Source organism: Meles meles, chromosome 9 (genome assembly GCF_922984935.1).
Source record: "Meles meles chromosome 9, mMelMel3.1 paternal haplotype, whole genome shotgun sequence".
Classification (NCBI taxonomy): Eukaryota; Metazoa; Chordata; class Mammalia; order Carnivora; family Mustelidae; genus Meles; species Meles meles.
Genome location: NC_060074.1, coordinates 9,820,491 through 9,843,564, shown reverse-complemented (window position 1 = coordinate 9,843,564; position 23,074 = coordinate 9,820,491). Strand labels below are relative to the sequence as shown.

The 23,074-nt window shown below is 41.4% G+C and overlaps 1 protein-coding gene across 1 annotated transcript in view; it reads left to right on the top strand.

Annotated features, from left to right (window-relative positions):
• Positions 1-16,368, top strand: part of RFTN2 (raftlin family member 2) — a 67,066-nt gene extending 50,698 nt beyond the window's left edge. The window contains exons 8-9 of the mRNA XM_046019855.1: positions 2,202-2,280; positions 15,043-16,368. Of these exons, the coding sequence (XP_045875811.1) occupies positions 2,202-2,280; positions 15,043-15,339 (376 nt within the window). The 3' untranslated portion in view covers positions 15,340-16,368. The remainder of the gene's footprint in view (positions 1-2,201; positions 2,281-15,042) is intronic.
• The last annotated feature ends 6,706 nt before the right edge of the window (positions 16,369-23,074 follow it).

Below are 23,074 nucleotides of genomic sequence, written 5' to 3'. Positions count from 1 at the left end.
CCGGGAACTCTCTGGCTCCAAAGCCACTGCTTTTTCCAGCATATTCTGTATTTCCCAAACACAGACCAGCCTATTCTGTTCGCTGTCAGTCTCTTCCCTGTATGTATTGCCTACGTCATGACCCATGTCTCCGGAGCCTTGTTCCCAAAAGCAGCAATACCCAGTTGGCCCTTAAACAACGTGGCTTTGAACTGCATGGGTCCACTTATAAGCAGATTTATTTTGACAGATATAGTACAAAACTGTAAATGTATTTTCTCCTCCTTATGATATTTTTCATAACATTTTCTTTTCTGTAGCTTATTTTATTGTAAGAATTCAGTTTATAATACCTTTAACATACAAAATATGTGTTAGTTAACTGTTAATATATTTGGCCAGGTTTCCAGTCAACAGCAGGCTCTTAGTAGTTAAGTTTTTGGAGATTCTAAAGTATATGTGGATTTTTTTTTTTTTAAGATTTTATTTTGGGGGCATCTGGTGGCTCAGTGGGTTAAGCCTCTGCCTTCGGCTTAGTCATGACCTCAGGGTTCTGGGATCAAGCCCCGCATCAGGCTCTTTGCTCAGCGGCAAGCCTGCTTCCCCCTCTCTCTCTGCTGCCTCTCTGCCTACTTGTGCTCTCTTACTCTCTGTGTCAAATAAATAAATAAAATCTTAAAAAAAAAAAAAAGATTTTATTTTTAAGTAATCTCTACCCCTAAACTGGGGCTCAAATTCACAACCCCAAGATCAAGAGTCACATCTCTACTTACTGAACCAGCCAGGTGGCCCCCCCATGTGGATTTTTTTTTTAATATTTTTTTATTCATTTGACAGAGAGAAATCACAACTAGGCAGAGAGGCAGGCAGAGAGAGGAGGAAGCAGGCTCCCCGCGAAGCAGAGAGCCTGATGTGGGGCTCGATTCCAGGACCCTGGGATCATGACCTGAGCCGAAGGCAGAGGCTTTAACCCACTGAGCCACCCAGGCGCTCCCCCATGTGGATTTTTGACTGGGGTGGGGAGGGGGTTGATGCCCTTAACCCCCATGTTGTTCGAGGGTCAATTACACTTCATACCAAGTCTTTCCTTCTAATCAAAGATAAAGTTAAACTAAAATGATATTAGGCTAGAAGCATTCTTTTAAAAATAAAAAAGAAGCAGTCTCTCATTACCACTTTGGGGAAAATTTTGCTGTTTCTCAAAATTCAACAGTAGCGGTAAGTTTGGGATTTTCAGATGGTGTGGGGTTGACATATACCGCTAGGCCGGAGTTTCAATGTTGCATTTGTTTTCCAGAAAAAGAGCTCAGCATAAAATGCAGCTAATAGTGAGGTTTTGTTTGGGTTTTTTGCATAATAAAAGTCGTAACTGAGCAACATTAGCTACAGACACTCCTCCCCATAAATCCATGGAGACTGTGAAAAGCATTTCAGAGAAATACAAACCCCAAGTAGTCTTTGGCAAGGGGTAATTTGCCATGATGATAGTTAAATAAGGAGAATACTGAGTAGCTGACTACAAAGAAGCATCTGAAAATAAAACTAGCTGTGGCTCAAGCCCCTCATCTGAAAATGTATATAAAATCTCTCACATGTGGCAGCCTAAATTAGTCTCATCTTCTTATGAGGCAAATTTGACAATGCATACCAAGAAGCTTAAATCATGCCCTTTTGACCTAATAATCCTACTCCTGAGACTTTATCTCAAAGAAATAAGTCATAAGAATAAGGAAGACTATCCATATTTTACAGTAGCATTATTTAAAATTTAGTAGAAAATTGGAAACAACCTAATTTTCCAATAATAAAGGAAAAGCGTAATGCATTTTAGTATCTTAATTCTTTGAGAGACTGCAGCTGTTAAAAATACAATCACAAGTGTACAAACAAGGAAAGGGGTGTTTAATGAAAAGCATAGAATACAGAAATGTGGAAATTCACATGTTGATAAAGACTAGGAGGGGACAAAAAAAGATAAAAAAAACTTAAGTTAGCATATTGAGATGACAAGTTCTAAACAAATTTTTCTTTGATAAGCACTGTATTCAGTTTTTAGGCATTTTTTCTTGATTTTCCAGTTACAACTTATATAGAATCATATTTCATAATTATTTTTGGATCAGAAGATTATATTACGAAGGATACATATGAAATATTCTAGCCAAGGATGAACTTGAGAATTACTAATTTGCAAATACTAATGCTATTGCTTTAATTTGCAGTGAAGGGAATTTGGCTACAAAACAAGTTGTGTTCCTTCAGAGACCAGTTATGTGGAATTCAGCTGCTCAAACACCAGAAGTGAGTAAAACTGATGCTTTATCACTAAATGTTCTATTGAAGCATTTAATCCTTAACTCTCATTGTGATTCTAAATGGTGAATACAGATGAGGAAATGTGGACTTGATATGGAAATTTTCTCTAAACCAACATATAGCAACGAAGGAAATGTGTCAGTAACTCGGTGCCGGGTGCCAGGAGACAGTTCTGAAGGGGATCAAAATATGTCACCCCAAAATCTGCCACGTGGGCAAAGGATTATTTTCAGCTGAAGGCAATTAAGAAACACAGACATAGGAGTAACTTTCTATCCCCTCCCTTTGTGATAAAAAGCAGGGCATAAATTTCCTTTTTTTTTTTTTAAATAAATTCCCCTTTTTAAAGATAACATAGGGTTGCCTGGCTGACTCAGTAGACTCTTCATCTTGAACTCACTCTGACTCTTGATCTCAGGGTTGTGAGTTCAAGCCTCATGTTGGGTGTAGAGATTACTTAAAAAATAAAATCTTAAAAAAAAAAAAAAAAAGGCGGGGCGCCTGGGTGGCTCAGTGGGTTAAAGCTTTCGGCTCAGGTCATGATCCCAGGCTCTCTGCTCAGCAGGGAGCCTGCTTCCTCCTCTCTCTCTCTCTCTCTGCCTCTCTGCCTACTTGTGATCTCTGTTTGTCAAATACATAAATAAAAATCTTAAAAAAAAAAAAAAGGTAACATAAATTTCCATTTGTAAAGTTGTCCCCCTGCCCTGTACTCGGAAGAGAAGACCCCTACTAATCACCGGAGATGACTGATTGCTAGAGGCGGCACCGACTTGGGTGTGGATGTAACCCTTCCTGAAACAACCCTTCACCTATCAGGTGCACCATGCACACACCTTTCCACAGTCCGCGCCCACAGAAGCCCAAAGCCCTGTTCCTTTGTCCAGTCACTTTGCTAAAATCACGTACAAGCTCCCAGGTCTAACTGCCTCTTTAGGTTTTCACTTCTTTGTGAAGCCCCCACAGACATCCAAAATAAACCTTTTCTCCTGTTAATCTGTCTTTTGTTAACTTGCAAGCCTCGTGAGCTAAGAGGGCAGAGGAACATTTTTGTGGGTGTGGCTCATATTGCAGCGGACATACAGATGCCAACACACCTGGAGAAGAGGCCCAGCATCGCTCATCACCAGACAAACGCAAACCAAAGCCGCAATGACAGATCACCTCACGCCAGTCACAAGGGTTAACATGAAAAAGATAAGAAATAAGTAGTAGTGCCAGGATGTGGAGAAAAGGGAACCCTTGTGCACTGCCGGTGGGAATGTAAATTGGTGCAGCCACTGTGGAAAGCTGCATGTAGTCCCCTCAAAAGACTAAAGACAGAATTACCGTAGGATCCAGTAATTGCACTTGAGGGCATTTACCCAAGGAATGTGAAAACACTAATTTGAAAAGAGATACGCGCCCCCCCATGTCTACTGCAGCATTATTCACAACAGCCATGATATGGGGAAAGTCCGACAGTCCACCAATATGTGCATGGATAAAGAAGCTGTGATCTCTCTCTCTCAACATGTATAGGTATATATGTGGTAGAATATTATTCGGCCATAAAAAAGAATAAACTCCTGCTGTTGGCAACAACATGGCTGAATCTAGAGGATATAACACTAAGTGAAATAAGTCAAGTAGATAAAGACAAGTACCGTACGATTTCACACATATGTGAAATTTAAGAAACAAAACAGATGAAAAAAAAAAAGACAAAAAGAAAAGAAAACAGACTCTTAAATATAGAAAATGAACCTGTGGTTACCAAGGAGAAGTGGGTGGGGAGACGGATAAATAGGTGGAGGGGATTGAGAGTGCACTGATCTTGATGAACACTGAGGAATGGATGCAATTGTTGAATCACTATCTGTACCCCTGAGACTAACATAGCACTGTGCATTACCAATACTGTAATTTTAAAATAATAATAATAAATAAAAATATTACAGAGATTCCATTTATATGATAGTCTCAAAAAGCGAAAACTATAATGTGGAGAACAGATCAGTGGTGGCTAGCAGTTGGAGTTCTGGAGAAGGGAAGTGATAAAGGGATCCCATGGGGGCCTTAGGGGAGATAATGGAGCTGTTCTGTGTCCTATTGTGCTTACACAAAACTATGCATGGCTGCGGAAATTCAAGAACTATATACTTCTAGGGGCGCCTGGGTGGCTCAGTGGGTTAGGCCTCTGCCTTCGGCTCAGGTCATGATCTCAGGGTCCTGGAATCAAGCCCCGCATTGGGCTCTCTGCTCAGCAGGGAGCCTGCTTCCCTCTGTCTCTCTGTCTGCCTCTCTGCCTACCTGTGATCTCTGTCTGTCAAATAAATAAATCAAATCTTAAAAAATATATTTTTTTAGTATATAATAATCTAAAAATTAAAAGATTGCTTTATAAATCACAAAGACTACATTTCTTAAGTCTTTGTCCTTCATTAAAGACTTTCCTTGGTAGAAACAAAAAGAACAGTAGAACAGATGAAACTAGGACCTGGTTCTTTGGAAGAATTAATAATATCAAAAAGCCCTTGGCCAAACTTATCAAAAAGAAAGGAAGAAGGACCCAAGTAAATAAAATCATGAGTGAAAGAGGAGAGATCACAACCAACACCAAAGAAATACAAACAACTATAAGAACATATGATGAGCAGGGGCGCCTGAGTGGCTCAGTGGGTTAAAGCCTCTGCCTTCAGCTCAGGTCATGATCCCAGGGTCCTGGGATCGAGCCCCACATTGGGCTCTCTGCTCAGCGGGGAGCCTGCCTCTCTCTCTCCCTGCCTGCCTCTCTGCCTACTTGTGATCTCTGCCTGTCAAATGGATAAAATCTTAAAAAAAAAAAAAAGAACATATGATGAGCAACTATATGGCAGCAAATTAGGCAACCTAGAAGAAATGGATGCATTCCTAGAGACATGTAAACTACCAAAACTCAAACAGGAAGACATAGAAAACCTGAACAGACACATAACCAGTAAGGAGATTGAAGCAGTCATCAAAAATCTCCTAAAAAACAAGAGCCCAGGGCCAGATGGCTTCCCAGGGGAATTCTACCAAACATTTAAAGAATTGATACCTATTCTTCTGAAGCAGTTTCAAAAAATAGAAATGGAAGGAAGATTTCCCAACTCTTCCTATGAGGTCAGCATGACCTCCATCCCCAAACCAGACAAAGACCCCACTAAAAGGGAGAATTACAGATCAATATCCCTGATGAACATGGATGCAAAAATTCTCACCAAGATACTTGCCAGTAGGATCCAACAATACATAAAAAGGACCCGGGCACCTGGGTGGCTCAGTGGGTTGAGCCTCTGCCTTCGGCTCAGGTCATGATCTCAGGGTCCTGGGATCAAGGCCCGAGTATGGCTCTCTGCGGGGCAGGGAGCCTGCTTCCCCCTCTCTCTGCCTGCCTCTCTGCCTACTTGTGACTTCTCTCTCTGTCGAATAAATAAATAAAATCTTAAAAAACAACAAAAAAGAAATATTCACCATGATCAAGTGGGATTTATTCCTGGGCTGCAAAGATGGTTCAACAGTTGCAAATCTATCAATGTGATGTGATACACCATATTAATAAAAGAGAGGACAAGAACCATTTGATCCTCTCAATAGATGCAGAAAAAGCATTTGACCAAGTACAGCATCCATTCCTGATTAAAACTCTGCACAGTGTAGGGACAGAGGGAGCGTACCTCTATGTGATAAAAGCCATCTACGAAGAGCCCACAGTGAATATCATTCTCTCTCTTTTTTTTAAGATTTTATTTTTATTGATTTGACAGAGAGTCACTGAGAGAGTGAACACAAGCAGGGGGAGCAGCAGAGGGATAAGCAAACTTCCTGCTGAGCAGGGAGCCAGATGTGGTGCTTGATCCCAGGACCCTGGGATCATGACCTGAGCCAAATGCAGATGCTTAATGGCTGGTCACCCAGGTGCCCTGCAAATATCATTCTCAAAGGGGAAAAAATGAGTGCTTTTCCCCTAAGGTCAGGAACTCAACAGGGATGTCCACTATCACCGCTGTTGCTCATTATAGTACTAGAAGTCCCAGCCTCAGCAATCAGACAACAAAAATAAAATGAAATAAAGACATCCAAATCCACAAAGAAGTCAAACTCTCCTCTTCACAGATGACATGAACTTCTATGTGGAAAACCCAAAACACTTCACCCCAAAATTGCTAGAACTCATACAGGAATTCAGCAAAGTGGCAGGATATAAAATCAGTGCACAGAAATCCATTACATTTCTATACACTAACAATGAGACAGAAGAAAGAGAAATTAAGGAGTCAATCCCATTTCTGGGATCACAACTATAGCCAAAACCGTAAGATACCTAGGAATAAACCAAACCAAAGAGGCAAAGGATCAACACTCAGAAAACTGTAGCACACTCCTGAAAGAAATTGAGGAAGACACAAAAAACTGGGAAGATGTTCTATGCTAACAGATTGGAAGAACAATTATTGTTTAAATGTCTATGCTACCTAAAGCAATCTACACAGTCAATGCAATCCCTATCAAAATGCCATCAACTTTTTTCACAGAACTGAAACAAACAATCCTAAAATCTGTATGGAACCAGAAAAGACCCTGAATAGCCAAAGAAATGTTGAAAAAGAAAACCAAAGCTGGTGGCATCACAATGCCTGACTTCAAAGTCATTTTGTATGACTGTATGACTTCACATACAAGGCTGTAATCATCAAGACAGTATGGTACTGGCACAAAAACAGACACATAGATCAGCGGAGTAGAACAGAAAAGCCAGAAATGGACCCTCAACTCTATGGCCAACTAATCTTCAAAAGAGATTACCCAATCGAATATCTTTTGACAGTCTCTTCAAAAAATGGTGTTGGAAAAATTGGACAGCCATATGCAGAAGAATGAAACTGGACCACTTTCTCACACCACACACAAAAATAGACTCAAAATGGACAAAAGACCTAAATGTGAGAAAGGAATCTACCAAAATCCAAAAGCAGAACACAGGCAGCAATGTCTGTGATCTTGGCCACAGCAACTTCTTGCTAGACACATTTCCAAAGGCAAGGGAAACAAAGGCAAAAATGAACCACTGGGATGACCTCAAGATAAAAAGCTTTTGCACAGCAAAGGCAATAGTCAACAAAACCAAAAGGCAACCAACAGAATGGGAGAAGGTATTTGCAAATGACATAACAGATAAAGGTCTAGTACCCAAAATCTATAAAGAACTTACCAAACTCAACACCCAAAGAGCAAATAATCTAGTCAAGAAATGGGCAGAAGACACAAACAGATATTTCTCCAAAGAAGATATCCAAAAGACCAACAGACACATGAAAAAATGCTCCACATCACTCGCCATCAGGGAAATACAAATCAAAAACACAATGAGATACCACCTCACACCAGTCAGAATGGCTAAAATTAACAACTCAGGAAACAACAGATGTTGGTGAGGATGCCGAGAAAGGGGAACCCTCTTACACTGTTGGTGGGAAGACAAGTCAGTATAGCCACTCTGGAAAACAGCATGGAGGTTCCTCAAAAAGTTTAAAATAGAGCTACCCTGTGACCCAGGAACTGCACTACTGGGTATTTACCCCAGAGATACAAATATAGTGTCTGAAGGGGAACCTGTACCCCAGTGTTTATAGCAGCAGTGTCCATAATAGCCCAACTATGGGAAGAGCCCAGATGTCCATTGATAGATGAACGGATAAAGAAGATATGGTAGATATATATACAATTGATACTATCCAGTCATCAAAAAAATGAAGTCTTGGCATTCATAATGATGTGGATGGAGCTAGAGGGTATTATGCTAAGTGAAATAACCCAATTAAAGAAAGACAATAGTCATATGATCTCACTCATGTATGGAATTTAAGAAACAAAACAGGATCATAGGGAAGGGAGGGAAAAATAAAACAGGTCTAAATGAGAGAGGGAGACGGGGAGCCTGGGTGACTCAGTGGGTTGAGCCTCTGCCTTCAGCTTGGGTCATGGTCTCAGGGTCCTGGGATTGAGCCCAGCATTGGACTCTCTGCTTAGCAGGGAACCTCTCCCTCTGCCTGCCTCTCTGCCTACTTGTGATCTCTCCCTCTCTGTCAAATAAATAAATAATCTTTTTCAAAAAAATGAGAGAGGCAGACAAATCATTAGAGACTCTTAATCATAGGAAACAAACTGATGGTTGCTGGGGGGTGGGTAGGGAATGGGGTAACTGGGGGATTGGCATTAAGGAGGGCACATGACATAATAACCAGTGAACATTGGTTATTATATAAGATTGACGAATCACTGACGTCTACCTCTGAAACTAATAATATCTGTAAATTAATTGAATTTAAAAAACAATAAATCTTGCCCAAAAAAAAAGACTGTCCTTGGTAACGAAATTCTCATGAAGTAAGGCTATGCAGAGTTAAAGCAATGTCCTTTCTATCTTGGTCCTTTTTATCTATTCTTATTTTTCTTTTGGTGGGAGGCCTCTAAATGAATTCAAGGACGTGACATGCAGTAGGATAAGAGATTCCCAACCAGGATTTTAACTCCATCTATTAAATGTTCCCAGCTTTTTCTTCCAAGATGTTTTCTTCTAAGATCTTTGGAATTCAGAAAAGAATTTCAAGATTCTTTCTTGTTTCTTTTGAAGACTCAAAACTGATAAAAATTTTTTATTACCTAAAAGTCTCTATTTCAGTTAAATTCTTCAGCTCATTTCTCTTTGATAATTACATAAAAGTATTTCGTTTCCACTGACTCAGAGTAGAGTTTCCACTCAGTGGTGTTTTCAGGAGTAGAAAACAAAACATGAAAAGGATTCCAGGGGATGGGGTGCATGTGTGTGTCGGGGTGTGTGTGTGTGTGTGTGTGTGCGCACGCGCGCATGAATGCCACACTCTCCAAGCCTCCATATCTTCATCTATAAAATATGGGCAATGTTAGTACTTACCACAGGGTTGTGAGGGGGATTCAATTAGAATACATGTAGAGAGCTTAGCACAGTGGCTGGTCATATGAAATGTTGCTTTTGTTTTCAATAGGAATATTTTTCTTTCAATACTCAATAATTAAACACAACAATAATTCTATGGAGAAAGTGAGAAGAATCTAGAAATTCCTAATGACACTCCATTTTCTCCAGCTAAAAATTACCTTCAGCTAGTATGCAGGAATGTAGTGTATTAATGTTTTTGATTATCCAAAAAACATAAACATATACGTATACATGAAATATGGTAACATATTAATGGTAACATTAACATGTTTAGAATTAGGTGATGAGTATAGAGTGTTTGTTGTATTATCCTTTAAACTTTCTGTCTACCTGAAATTTTTCATAATTAGAAAGTTGGGGAAAATCAAGCTAAAAAGCATTAGTCATCAACAACTTTTTCATGTTATTAATTAGTAACTCACTAGTTACTAAGATGCTATACCAGAAAGGCCCATAAAGAATGATTTAATACAACAGAAGGGTCTCTCTCCCAAGAGTCTGAAGATGGGCAGGACCTCCAGGGTAGGGCAAGGCTCTGCTTCACGACTGGTCCCCTTTGCTGCCCTCAACATTTGGCTTCTACCTCTGGACCCAGGGCTGGTTACAGTTGTTGCTACGTCCAGCCAGCAAGAACGAAAGAGGAATTCCAGGCATGCTTCAAAGGCACTGACCCCTAAGTCACATATTTCTTCTCGCATCCCCCTGACATGAACTTATCTATGCCACCATGAGGGTCCTCAAGGGAGTCTGGGATGGGCCATCTGGGCAACCATGTGCTGGTGCACAGGGCCGGCCACAAACTGCAAGGCATCGGCGGGGAGGAGTCCCATTGTTGAAAGAAGGAGCGAATAGGGAGACACGAGTTTAAAGTTAATGGTACCAATTTTAATTTATTTTCCTTCTTTAGAGCAGTTTTACATTCAAATAATATTCTTGTCTTTAAAATTTATCTCAAAATGAATGATTTCAGGAGGTATTCCATGGAATCCTTTCTCTAACACAAACCTAGAAGTGAAGCAGCAGCAGCAGGAAAATGTTCTAAATTAGATCTTTTCCAAAGCAGCTATAATGAGGTCATAAAAATACTGAGAAATATTTAAGGTACACCTTAACTTCTTTACCTTACAGCGAGACGATCACTAAACTTTGTTCTTACTTTTTCAGTCCTTTGAAGTTGATATGAAATTATCTGAAAATCACAAGGGTCATACTTTACTCATCAACTGTTAGTATCCTCAACCAAGGTCCATGTGAAATCAAATCAGGTGTCAGTGTAAGCAGAGGATGTCGAGTGTCTCAAAGAGCATTTAGTAAAATTCAAGATAAAAACATTTTGCTTTTATATTTAATGATGTTCTTCACCTAGGGAATGCTTCCACTCAAAGCAAATAGGTTTTTCCTGGTGTGAGCTGAAGAGAAAGAGTGGTCCCTGCTGCCACAGGCAAGGTTCAGGCTGGAGAACAGCTCTCTTCTAGGCCACCCATGCTATGACCTCTTGGTGTCCCTCCTTGGGCATGTAAGGGACAGAAACTCTGCTCAGACAGCCTATGTATGTAAGGGAATTTATTGGCTTCTAGGTGGGAAGGATACTGGCATAGCTTATAACATCAAAAAAGAGCTACAAGAACCCTCAGGTACTGACATGAGAGATTCAATGTTGCCAGGAAGTTCTCCTTCATCTGATTGTTTCATCTCCTACGTGCGTCTGTGCAGAGGGCTTCTGACAAGGTGAGCATGGCCACCTCACCAAAAAGAGCTTCCTAGGTGCCTGGGTAGCTCAGTCAGCTAAGCATCCAACTCTTGATTTAGGCTCAGGTCATGATTTCAGGGTTCTGAGACTGAGCCCCCACTGGGCTCTATGCTGGGCATGAAGCCGCTTAAGATTCTCTCTCTCGGAGCACCTGGGTGGCTCAGTTGGTTAAGCGTCCACCTTCAGCTCAGGTCATGATCTCAGGGTCCTGGGGTCGAGTCCCATGTTAGGTTTCCTTCTCAACAGGGAGTCTGCCTCTCCCTCTGCCTCTCCACTCTGCTGTGCTGCTCTCGTTCTCTCTCGCTCTCTCTCAAATAAATAAATAAAATCTTAAAAAAAAAAAGAAGAAGAAGAAGAAGAAGAAAAAGAAAAGATTCTCTTCCTCTCCCTCTGCCCTTTCTCCACCCTCTTCTCTAAAAAAATAAAGTTTCTTTATCCTACAGTCCTTCTAGCAATCCCAGGGAAGGGCTCTGATTGGATCTGATCGGGCCATGTGCCCACGCAGCAGCAGAGAAGAAGATGGATAGGAAAGCTGGCTTTTCCTTGCCAGACTTGAATGATTTTGACAACCCCAAGCTGGGATGCCCCAGGAACAAGTTCTATGAGCAAGCACGGGTTGTGTCTCTCCATATGTTTTCAAAAATCTTTCAAACTCTTCCAAGCGGTACTAGAGCTACATTTCAGCTTTGCAGACGCTTCCTGATCCCACCCCTGCAAGCTTGAGACACACAATGAGGACACGTCCTGAATGTCCACTCCAAGTTTTTACTGCTTTATAAACTTCATTCTTTACCCTGACAGTGAAAAATGGAAGCCAGAATGGTAGAATACCCTAAATTCAACTGACTTGTCGTTGAGTCTCATATATTTGAAATGGGTCACCCATTTTTAGCAAATATGGACACTGATTCTCAAAAGTTAATAGATTTTTATCAAGAATGGCATTAGATCTGCATCCAGATCTTGGTATGATTTTCTCCAATTTTATGGTGAAAATATCAGAAAAAAAACAAAACAAAACAAGAAGTTACATGAATAAGCCTGGCCATGTATCATGGAAAATTTCTCCTTATTGACATAGAGAAATACTAAAAATAGAGTGCTAAGTAAAAAAAGTGTGTCGGACACATCTATGTGTGCATAAGCAAACACATGCGTATTTACCGAAAGAAACAGTAAAGTATGGCAACTTTGAACAATGAGATCTCTACAAGATAGGATTGTGGGGTGGGTTTTGCTTTTCTGTTTTTGCCAGACTTTCTACAGTGACCATGTATTATTTTTGTAACTGAAGGAAAATTATATTTGGGAAACACAGATCTTTGGCCTTAAATCTACTCATATTTTTGCGGCTGTGGATGATACAGAGTTTGAAGAATGAGATAAGATACTTGGGGTCTAGTTTGAGACCAACCATTCCCTGACCTTGGGCAAATCCTGTCTTTCTTCTGGGCCTGGGTCCTACCTCTATAGGATGATGAGTTATAGTAGATGATCTCTCAAGACTGGTCGGGCTCCTACATTCTAAATTATGAGAACATTGCAACTTGATCTGTTGGAAAAGCTATTAGCTCATGTGGAAAGTGGGGTAGGGGAGGAAATAGCATTGCTGAAGATGTATTTATTAAGATCGTATGGTAAAAAAAGTAAGAGGTTCTGGGGCACCTGGGTGGCTCAGTGGGTTAAAGCCTCTGCCTTTGGCTCAGGTCATGATCCCAGGGTCCTGGGATCAAGCCCCGCATCGGGCTCTCTGCTCAGCAGGGAGCCTGCTTCCCCCTCTCTCTCTGTCTGCCTCTCTGCCTACTTGTGATCTCCATCTGTCAAACAAATAAAATCTTAAAAAAAAGAAATATAATTTTTAAAAAAAAGTAAAAGGTTCTGAAATAGTTTTTAGACTTAGCATGCTAGGTATTGTCGTCTTCTAATATTTGAAATTTATATTTGGTGGCTGCTTGCTTATTAATACTTATCTAAAAGTAAATTACTCTGAGTATCATATCATTCTGAATAACACCCACATTTTATTAAGAAAGTTCTCCTTGAGTATGTGAATTGGTTGACATACAATAAGGAATTTATTACAGAATTTATGTTTGGCCCTGTTCCTGGTGAGAAAAGAAAGATCCAGGCAGCCAAGCGCTCCCAGGCATCCCTGCCTTCCTATTTTTTTCCCAGTCAACGCTGAGAGGTCATTCGAGAGTGAACGCATTCCTCCTGCATGTGGGAAGGGGCACCAGCAGTCCGGCCGCACTCATCAGCCCTTCCTGCAGCGGCAAGGCCCAATCCTCACTGACCTGCTCCCAGGGACGGAGCGAATGTGCCATTCTCAAACTCAACACCCGAAGGATAAAGCCGTCAGGTTCCGCTGCTTGCATTAAATTCCACACTTCTGGTGTGAGAATCCAAAAGGAAAGGATCTGAGACCTGATGTTTGCATTTGGTGACTACAGGGGGGCCCATGGAAGTGTCACAGCACAGCTCTGTCGGATTTGGGGCCATGAAGGCTCTTGTTGAGGCAGGACCCACTTGCTGCCTTAAACTTGCCCAAGGCCTCCAGTAACTCAGCCAAGAAAAAGAACTGGCGACACGCCTTTCTGTGCAACACGCCGAGGGCTGCTGCTTCCCACACCAGCAACGTCACACGTGGTGGGTGCGTTCCACGGTAGCCTAGTAAATCTAATTTAATCAGGCTTTCGTTTGCGTTGTATATTTGCCCTGAAAACCAGCAGACAATACTTTCGTATTTTACACACTACAGTTCAACAAACCTATGGGTTAACAGAGTTTTCTCAGACCAGCCTGGGCATCTGAGTTCTACATTGTTTTCCCAAGTTTTATAAGTTGTACCTCTTGCATTTAGCAAAATACAGTCCTAGGTCCTAACTAACATATAAATGAACTTCCAAGAAATAAACTCTGTAAATTGGGAAATTACTATGCTTTTTTATTTATCTTTTTAAATTTTATCTTTATCTTTTTCTGTTTATCCTTGTTCAGACTTTTGTACCTAAGAGGATGTGATCATATTCTTTTTTTTTTTTAAGATTTTATGTATTTATTTGACAGACAAAAAGACCATAAGCAGGCAGAGGCGCAGGCAGAGAGAGAGAGGAGGAAGCAGGCTCCCCGCCAAGCAGGGAACCTGATGCGGGACTCGATCCCAGCACCCTGAGATCATGACTGAGCGGAAGGCAGAGGCCTAACCCACTGAGCCACCCAGGCGCCCCGGATGAGATCATATTCTAATATGTGCCATTATCAATATTAAAGATGCTGTTGTAGGGGAATCTCATCGGGACCCGGAACATCCACTTGTCAAGTTGCTACAATTTTCTCCCCGAGATTTCCTTCTGTTGACTTAGTTACCTTATTTTGACTTGTTACCTTGGCAAAGACCATGTCCTCTTCACTCTGAACGGCACCACGGACATCGCATACACATCCACAGTTTCTCGGAGAGTCTGCGGACCGAGCTGCTCCCGCGGGCCAGCGTTTCCGCCGCGTCAGGCAGAGGCGGGTTGCAGCAGGGCGAGCCCAGAGCGGCTGCGCGACCCTTAAGACCCTCCAGCCACTCTGCAATATAAACGCGGTCGCAATCGTGGTGACTCCTCGGCGCCGTCAGTGCCTATGGGACCTGGGTGTGGGGCGGCCAGTGCAGCACTTTTTCTGCTGTCTGGATCCTACCCGACACCAAGAAGAAAAATGGAACTTTAATGTATTTTTACCCTATGTGGTTCCCCAAAGTACGATCTCGACAGGTTTCTCTCCCCCGAGGGACCACGGAGGGGCAGACACCCAGCCCGCCAACGAGCAGAAGGATGCGACAGACAGGAGCTCGCTCTCACCTGCTGGGGGGCGGGGGCATGTGAAGGTGACTCGGAGCTGGTCCTGGGAGACGAGCAGGATTTTGAAGGGAAGCGCGGAAAGGACACTTCGGGCAGAGTTGGTCTGGGCTCGGTCGGAGGGACAGGAGAGCCCCCACCTTTTTAACCTCCGTTGCCGATCTCGTGTGTTGCAGAGGAGAGCCAGCCGGCACGTGAAAGGCGAGGACAGGAGCAAAGCCAGCAGCAGGAGCATCGGGTTGGACACGGCCACATCGCCGCCGGCAGAGAGCAGAAACCCGCCCGAGGAGCGCCTCCTCTGTGCTTCGAGAGAGTGCGCGGCGGCGGAGCGGGGGCCGGCGGCGGAGCGGGGGCCGGCGGCGCAGGGCGGCGGGGCCGTGTGCGCGCTCAGCGGCAGCGACCCTGCGCTGCGGGAACTGGACGACGGACAGTTCGACCAGGAGGACGGAGTGACTCAAGTCACTTGTATGTGACCGATGAAGTCACGCAACAGAAGGCCCTGTAAATAATTGTTCCCATAACTGCCAACTGACTTTATTATATTACTTTATCTGCATTTATGTAATACCTTAAGTTTTTCCAGACTCGGGCTTTCCTCTAATCTGCATAAACTTTGGCTCAACCTCAGACGAGGAAACATAACCAACATATCTGTAAATTTAGAATCATGTTTACACTTCCCTCAACCAAAACATCTGTTTAGACAGATGTTTCTTTAGGTTATTAACCAATAATCTACTTCAGTTTCTCATGAATGTACAGGATGTACTTTTCGTTCAGTTCCTGGAGAGAAAACTAAATAGATCAACCAGTATTTCACCTAACTAGAAAGTTCTCAGGAAGTCAGAATCTTAAGGTAAAAAGCAATCTCTCTGTCTCTCTTGAAACCCCTCTCTCTCTTTTGCAAAGCTGTAAAGGGCAAATTAATGAAATACCTATTTCCTGAATATAACAATTAATCCAAATTTTGTCTTTTACATGTATATACAAAGCAAGCTCCCATTTGTTAAAATATTCTTGAAAAACATCATTTTGTATGTCTTTGTTTTTAAAGAGAGGGTCACCAAGTTACCAACCCTGTACTGACTCATTGAGCTTAAACTTTGTTGCTTCTAATGGCCTAGATATAGAGCAGAGCAGCCTTCCTCAAAATTCAATATGAAAAGAACCCATAATCTCAACATTTAAAAACTTTAGTCGAATGAAATAATTTTCTTCATCTTAAATTGCAAGAATAAAAAGGTACTCATTGTCCATGTGTATGGAGACCCATCTGTTCTATCTCTGCTTTTCTTGCTCTGCCTTGCCCAGTCTTTCATAAAGATTAAAATTCTACATCATAGAGGATTTTCATCTATCTATGAAGGGCTTACTTTGAAATGTGGAACTCTTCAAGTGAAATGCAACTGACTTTGCCATTGATGAATGCAGCCTATTATCTATTTTTAGTAGCATTGGTGTTGATATTATAAGATCATTTGAATAATAAAATGTCATTTGTTCCTGGGCTATCATTTTTTTTAACGCAAATGCTCATAATATGCTTTGTACGTATGATGGATAATTATTGCATGTCATCAAACATAAAGGATGACTAAACCAGGAAGATCTCCAAGAGTTGTCGACAAGACCGGCATGGAATTACTCTGCCTCTACTACGCAGAAGCGTTACCTTTGTAAGTATAAATGAACTGAAGATCATTTTGCTTGTATTATTCCATGGAAATAGCTATCAACAGTATCTGTGGAAATGGTTTTTTTTGTTTTGATTTTTCAGATGAACTTGAGTCCCATATTCAAGAGTTGGTGAGTTTTGGGTAGAAACAAACATTACTTCTGGAACCCACTAAGTGCCATGAGTTATGAAGCACAGAGAATGTTCTCAGAAAGGTCAGTGATTCCAGTACCAAGTTCTAAAAGAGACTCCTGTATCATTTTGTCACCACACAGAAGGGATTTCAAGTATTAAAAACAGAGATAGAAATTTATACTTCTAATTTAAAGGAAAACTAGGGAATCTATCAATCACTTAATTTTTAAAAATTTGTGTTAAGCATCTTTTTTTTTTTACAGTTTGCTTTTAATCTAAATGTTATTTCTTCTTGTTAAAAAAACTTAATATGGGGGCGCCTGGGTGGCTCGGTGGGTTAAAGCCTCTGCCTTCGGCTCAGGTCATGATCCCAGGGTCCTGGGATCGAGCCCCACATTGGGCTCTTTGCTCAGCAGGGAGCCTGCTTCCTCCTCTCTCTCTATGCCTGCCTCTCTCCCTACTTGTGATCTATCTGTCAAATAAATAAATAAAATCTTTAAAAAATAAATAAATAAATAAATAAATGCCAACCACCAGAATTCGGAGCACATCCATTTACATAATATTCCTTGTGGCTATTTATCATACCTTGACAGTGAAATTTATTTGTGCAATTACCTAAAGTTTATAGAGCCAGTTCCGACAGGTGATTAAGTTCTAAGATGGCGCTTGGGGTAGAAAATTAGGTAAAACTCTAAAATAATGAGCCCGGTTTCTGGTATGGTCATAAATCCACTCCAAAAATGGATTCCAAAAATGTTTTGGCCGTTCATATCATTGTATGTGTAAGTATCAGGGTGATTCCTGGTAGGCTTATACAAACAGCATTCTTAGTTGGAAGCAACAGAAGTTGACCTTGGCTCATTTTGCATTAAAGCAGTTTAGTTCAAAAGATATTTGCATTAAAGCAGTTTATTGGACTTCATCAAAATTTAAAACTTCTGTTCATTTTAAACTCAGTTTTAGAAATGAAAAAGGAAGCAACAGACTGGGAGAATATATTTGCAAAATATACACCTGTCAAAAGATTCATATCAAGAATATATAAATGGCTCCTATAAATCAGTAACAAAAAGACCCAGTACCCAATTATAAATGGGCAAGAGGCTTACACACTTAATGAAAGAAAATACAGAGACTTCTGCTCCCAGAAAGATGGAGTAGATTCCTCCCATGAAGTATGTGTATCTAAAAATCCTGAACATTATATATAAAACAAACACAAGATGACCAATGTCAAGTTCCTTGTTTTATTTTTCCTCACATATCTCAGACATGAGACCTGAAGAAGCCAGCAATCTAGAAATGCCCATGTTGCAGATCAAAGTACCCTGACAAAAGCCTAGCAAGACAGCAAATATTTAGACAATAGCCACTCTACTCCAGACAAACTCCAATAAAACCTGTGACCTCACCCCTACCTATAACCAGTGTGGACTGAAGGGGAAGCAAGGATTTCCACCCTCACAAGTCTATATGAAGGGGCCCCAAGACCTTGGCTAGGGTGATGTCAGAGAAAGACAAGCAGGGAACCATAATTTCAACCCCACTGGCCAGTAAGAGCCCCCCAACCTCATCCCAAAGTGTTAGTGGAGATCATGTAGGAAGCTTAGACTTCACCCCCATCCAGTAGCAATGAGGCGTGTCTCTCCCTCCCCATTGTGGTGGCCTCAGAGGAGGCTTGCAGAGTCAGGACTTTAGCTATTGTTCAGTGGTAATGAGGCCACTTCCACAGAGGCGTCAGCAGGGACCATGTACGCAACTGGAACTCCCAGCCCTGCCCAGGCCAGCAGTGGAGACGGATACCCACATCAGGCATCAACAGAGGTTGAGTGGGGAACTTGGTTTTCTACCTCTACTCAGCACCGAGCAAGCAGTACCCCCTTTCCCACACTTGAGTCGGGTCAGAAAAAGCCAGAAGATACAGAAGGTATATATGAGATCTAGAATCTCATAATATGAAAATATCCAGTATCAGTAGAGAATTATTCCTCAAACCAAGAACTAGAAAGATCCCAAGCTAAATGAAAAAAAAAAAAAAAAAGAAGAAGAAAGAAAATAGATGCTAACAGTACAGAGACATCAGAATTAACTTTAAAAGTGTTTGGAGCACCTCTGATGAAAAATGCTTCAACAAACAATTATGAATGTGCTTAAAACAAATGAAAAAAAAATAGAAAGAATCAGCGAAGAAATAGAGGATATAAAGAAGAACCAAATGGAAATTTTAGAACTGAGAGTTGCAGTACCAAAATTAAAAGCTCAGTGGATGGGCTCAGCATAGAATAGAGAGGACAAACCACAACAACAACAACAAAACAAACAACAACAACAACAAAACGGGGGCTGGGGGTACCTATGAACTGAAAGAGCAATAGAAATTACTCAATCTGAATAACAGAGAGAAATAGATTAAAAAAAAACAACAACAACCCCTTCAGGGTTTTGGACTGTAACGGAACAACAAAGGTGTAATATTCACATTGTTAGAGTTCTGGGGGCTCAGGGGAGTATTGGAGGAAGGGAATCGGGTGGCTGAAAATTCCCAAATCTGGCCAGAGACAAACTAACCTTCAAGAAGGTGAAACCAGGGGCGCCTGGGTGGCTCAGTGGATTAAGCCGCTGCCTTCGGCTCAGGTCATGATCTCAGGGTCCTGGGATCGAGTCCTGCATCGGGCTCTCTGCTCCGCGGGGAGCCTGCTTCCCTCTCTCTCTCTCTGCCTGCCTCTCTGCCTACTTGTGATCTCTCTCTCTCTGTCAAATAAATAAATTTAAAAAAATCTAAAAAAATAAATAAATAAATAAAATTTAAAAAAATAAAAAGAAGGTGAAACCAATCTTCGATGTTGAAAATCAGAGTAGTGGCCGCTTATGGGGTTGGGGTGGTGGAGGGGGTAGTGACCGTTAACTTGGCTCACTCAGGCTGCTGTAACAATGCCACGGACCAGGTGGCTTTTTTTTTTTTTTTAAGATTTTATTTATTTATTTGACAGAGAGAGATCACAAGTAGGCAGAGAGGCAGCCAGAGAGAGAGGGAAGTAGGCTCCCTGCCGAGCAGAGAGCCCTATGCGGGACTCGATCCCAGGACCCTGAGATCATGACCTGAGCCGAAGGCAGCGGCCTAAACCACTGAGCCACCGAGGCGCCCCCGGGGTGGCTTTTAAACAATAGAAATTTGCTTCTCACAGTTCTGGAGGTTCAAAGTCCAAGATCAAGGTGTTGGTAGATTCAGTGTCTGGGAAACCTGCTTCCTTATTCATAGATGGCTATCGTCTTTTTTTTTTTTTTTAACCTAAACTCAGTTTAATTAATAGTGTATTATTAGTTTCAGAGGTAGAATTAAGTGATTCATCAGTTGCGTATAACACACAGTGCTCATTACATCAAGTGCCCTCCAAGTGTTCATCACCCAATTACCCCATCCCCCACCTCCCCTCCAGCAACCCTCAGTTTATTTCCTTTAACTAAGGATCCCTTATGGTTTGTTTCCCTCTCTGATTTTGTATTCTTTTTCCTTCCCTTCCCCTGTGTTCATCTGTTTTGTTTCTTAAATTACACATGAGTGAAATCATATATTGCTTTTTCTCAGACTGATTTATTTCACTTAGCATAATACCCTCTAGTTCCATCCATGTTCTTGAAAATGGCAAGATTTCTTTTTTGATGGCTAAATAATATTCCATTGTATATTATTACCACATCTTCTTTATCCATTCATCTGTCAATGGACATCTGGGCTCTTTCTACAGTTTGGCTGTTGTGGACATTGCTGCTGTAAATGTTGTGCAGGTGCCCCTCTGAAAGACAATGTTTGTAGCCTTTGGATACTTCGTATTGCATTTGTTGGGCCATAAGGTAGATCTATTTTCAAATTTTTGAGGAACCTCCGTACTGTTTTCCAGAGTGGCTGCACCAGCTTGCATTCCCACCAACAGTGTAAGAGGGTTCCCCTTTCTCAGCATCCTCGCCAGCATCTGTCGTTTCCTGACTTGTTAATTTCAGCCATTCTGACTGGTGTGAGGTGGTATCTCATTGTGGTTTTGATTTGTGTTTCCCTGATGCCGAGTGATGTGGAGCATTTTTTCAGGTGTCTGTTGGCGTTTTGGATATCTTCTTTACAGAAACGTCTGTTCATGTTTTCTGCCCATTTCTTGACAGGATTATTTGTTCTTTGGGCGTTGAGTTTGGTAAGTTCTTTATAGATTTTGGATACTAGACCTTTATCTGTTATGTCATTTGCAAATATCTTCTCCCATTTGCCTTTTGGTTTTGTTGACTGTTGCCTTTGCTGTGCAAAAGCTTTTTATCTTGAGGAGGTTCCAGTGGTTCATTTTTGCCTTTGTTTCCCTTGCCTTTGCAGATGTGTCCAGCAAGACATTGCTGTGGCGGAGATCACAGACTTTGCTGCCCATGTTCTCCTCTCAGATTTTGATGGATTCCTTTCTCACATCTAGGTCTTTTGTCTATTTTGAGCCTATTTTTGTGTGTGGTGTAAGAAAGTGGTCCAGTTTCATTCTTCTGCATGTGGCTGTCCAATTTTTCCAACAGCATTTGTTGAAGAGACTGTCTATTTTCCATTGGACGTTCTTTCCTACTTTGTCAAAGATTAGTTGACCATACAGTGGAGGGTCTATTTCTGGGCTCTCTGTTCTACTCCGCTGATCTATGTGTCTGTTTTTGTGCCAGTACCACACTGTCTTGATGACGACAGCTTTGTAATAGAGCTGGAAGTCTGGAATTGTGATGCCACCAACTTTGGTTTTCTTTTTTAACATTTCCTTGGCTATTTGGGGTCTTTTCTGGTTCCATACAAATTTTAGGATTGTTTGTTTCAGTTCTGTGAAAAAAGGTGATGGTATTTTGATAGGGATTGCATTGACTGTGTAGATTGCTTTAGGTAGCATAGACATTTAAACAATAATTGTTCTTCCAATCTGTTAGCATAGAACATTTTTCCAATTTTTTGTGTCTTCCTCAATTTCTTTCAGGAGTGTTCTATAGCTTTCTGAGTGCATAACTTTTGCCTCTTTAATTAGGTTTATTCCTAGGTACCTTACGGTTTTGGGTGTAGTTATAAATGGGATTGACTCCTTAATTTCTCTTTCTTCTGTCTCATTGTTATTGTATAGAAATGCAACAGATTTCTGTGCACTGATTTTATATCCTGTCACTTTGCTGAATTCCTGTATGAGTTCTAGCAAATTTTGCGTGGAGTCTTTTGGGTTTTCCACATAGAGTATCCTGTCATCTGTGAAGAACGAGAGTTTGACTTCCTCTTTGCTGATTTGAACACCATTTCTTTTTGTTGTCTGACTGCTGAAGGTCGGACTTCCAGGACTATGTTGAACAACAGTAGATAGCTGTCTTCTCGGCATAACTTCACATGGAGGAAGGGGCAAGGGAGCTCTCAGACTCTCTTTACTGTGGGCATAAAGCCCATTCATAAGGGTTCCATCTCATGACGTAACAAACTACCAAAGGCCCACCTCTCAACACATCACACTGAGGATTTCAACATTTGAACTTTGGGGGGACATAGCCATTCAGTATATAGCAACTATAAAGGCACACAGGGGAACTTTCTGGGGTGACAGAAATGTTCTATATCTTTATTTGGTTGAAACCCAAATAAAGGGTTGAAATAACACAAGTGTATGCAATTGTCAAAAACCCACTGAACTATATACTTACGATAGGTGCAATTTATTATGTGTAAATTGTGTCTTAATAGAAGAAATACTGATTGGAGAATTTACAGAGTTGTCAGGAGGACTAGAGAACCAAGCTCAATGCCAAGCTTCCAGGACAAAGTGCAAACCTACACAAGAGAACAAGCCTGTTGAGGCACCCAGGGCCACTGTTGGGACTCCAACAGTCCTGACAGGTCACAGCTGTAACCTTTTTCAGGACCTTGCATCCGCTAAACCCAAATGTTTCTCCTGGCATCCTTTTTGGCAAAATGACTGCCCTTTGTTCAACATTCTTCCTCTCCTGACTCGCTTGTGAATCAGCATCTCACATGGGTGAGCCTGTGCTCAATTTGGGAATGAGTCTTCTGGGTTCTAGTGAATTAAGAATATGAGTGTTATAGGTACTGGGCAGGCGGCATTCATCAGGCTCAACTCCCCAAACATGGCACACATGTTTATTTATGCTGTCAAGCTAAACTTTGATTGGACCTTAAGCAAAAGATCAAAAGTTACTATCAACAATAATGGAACAAACCAACATCCTGTGATTCCTGATATATGCTGAGAAGGACACAATACCAATTGTGGCACTCCTGGCAAAAAAAAAAAAAAAAAAAAAAAAAAGCACAGCCTGAATAAAATCATTAGGAAATGCTAGATGAACCCAAACGTTCTATAAAACAACTGACCTACATAGCTTTAAAAATG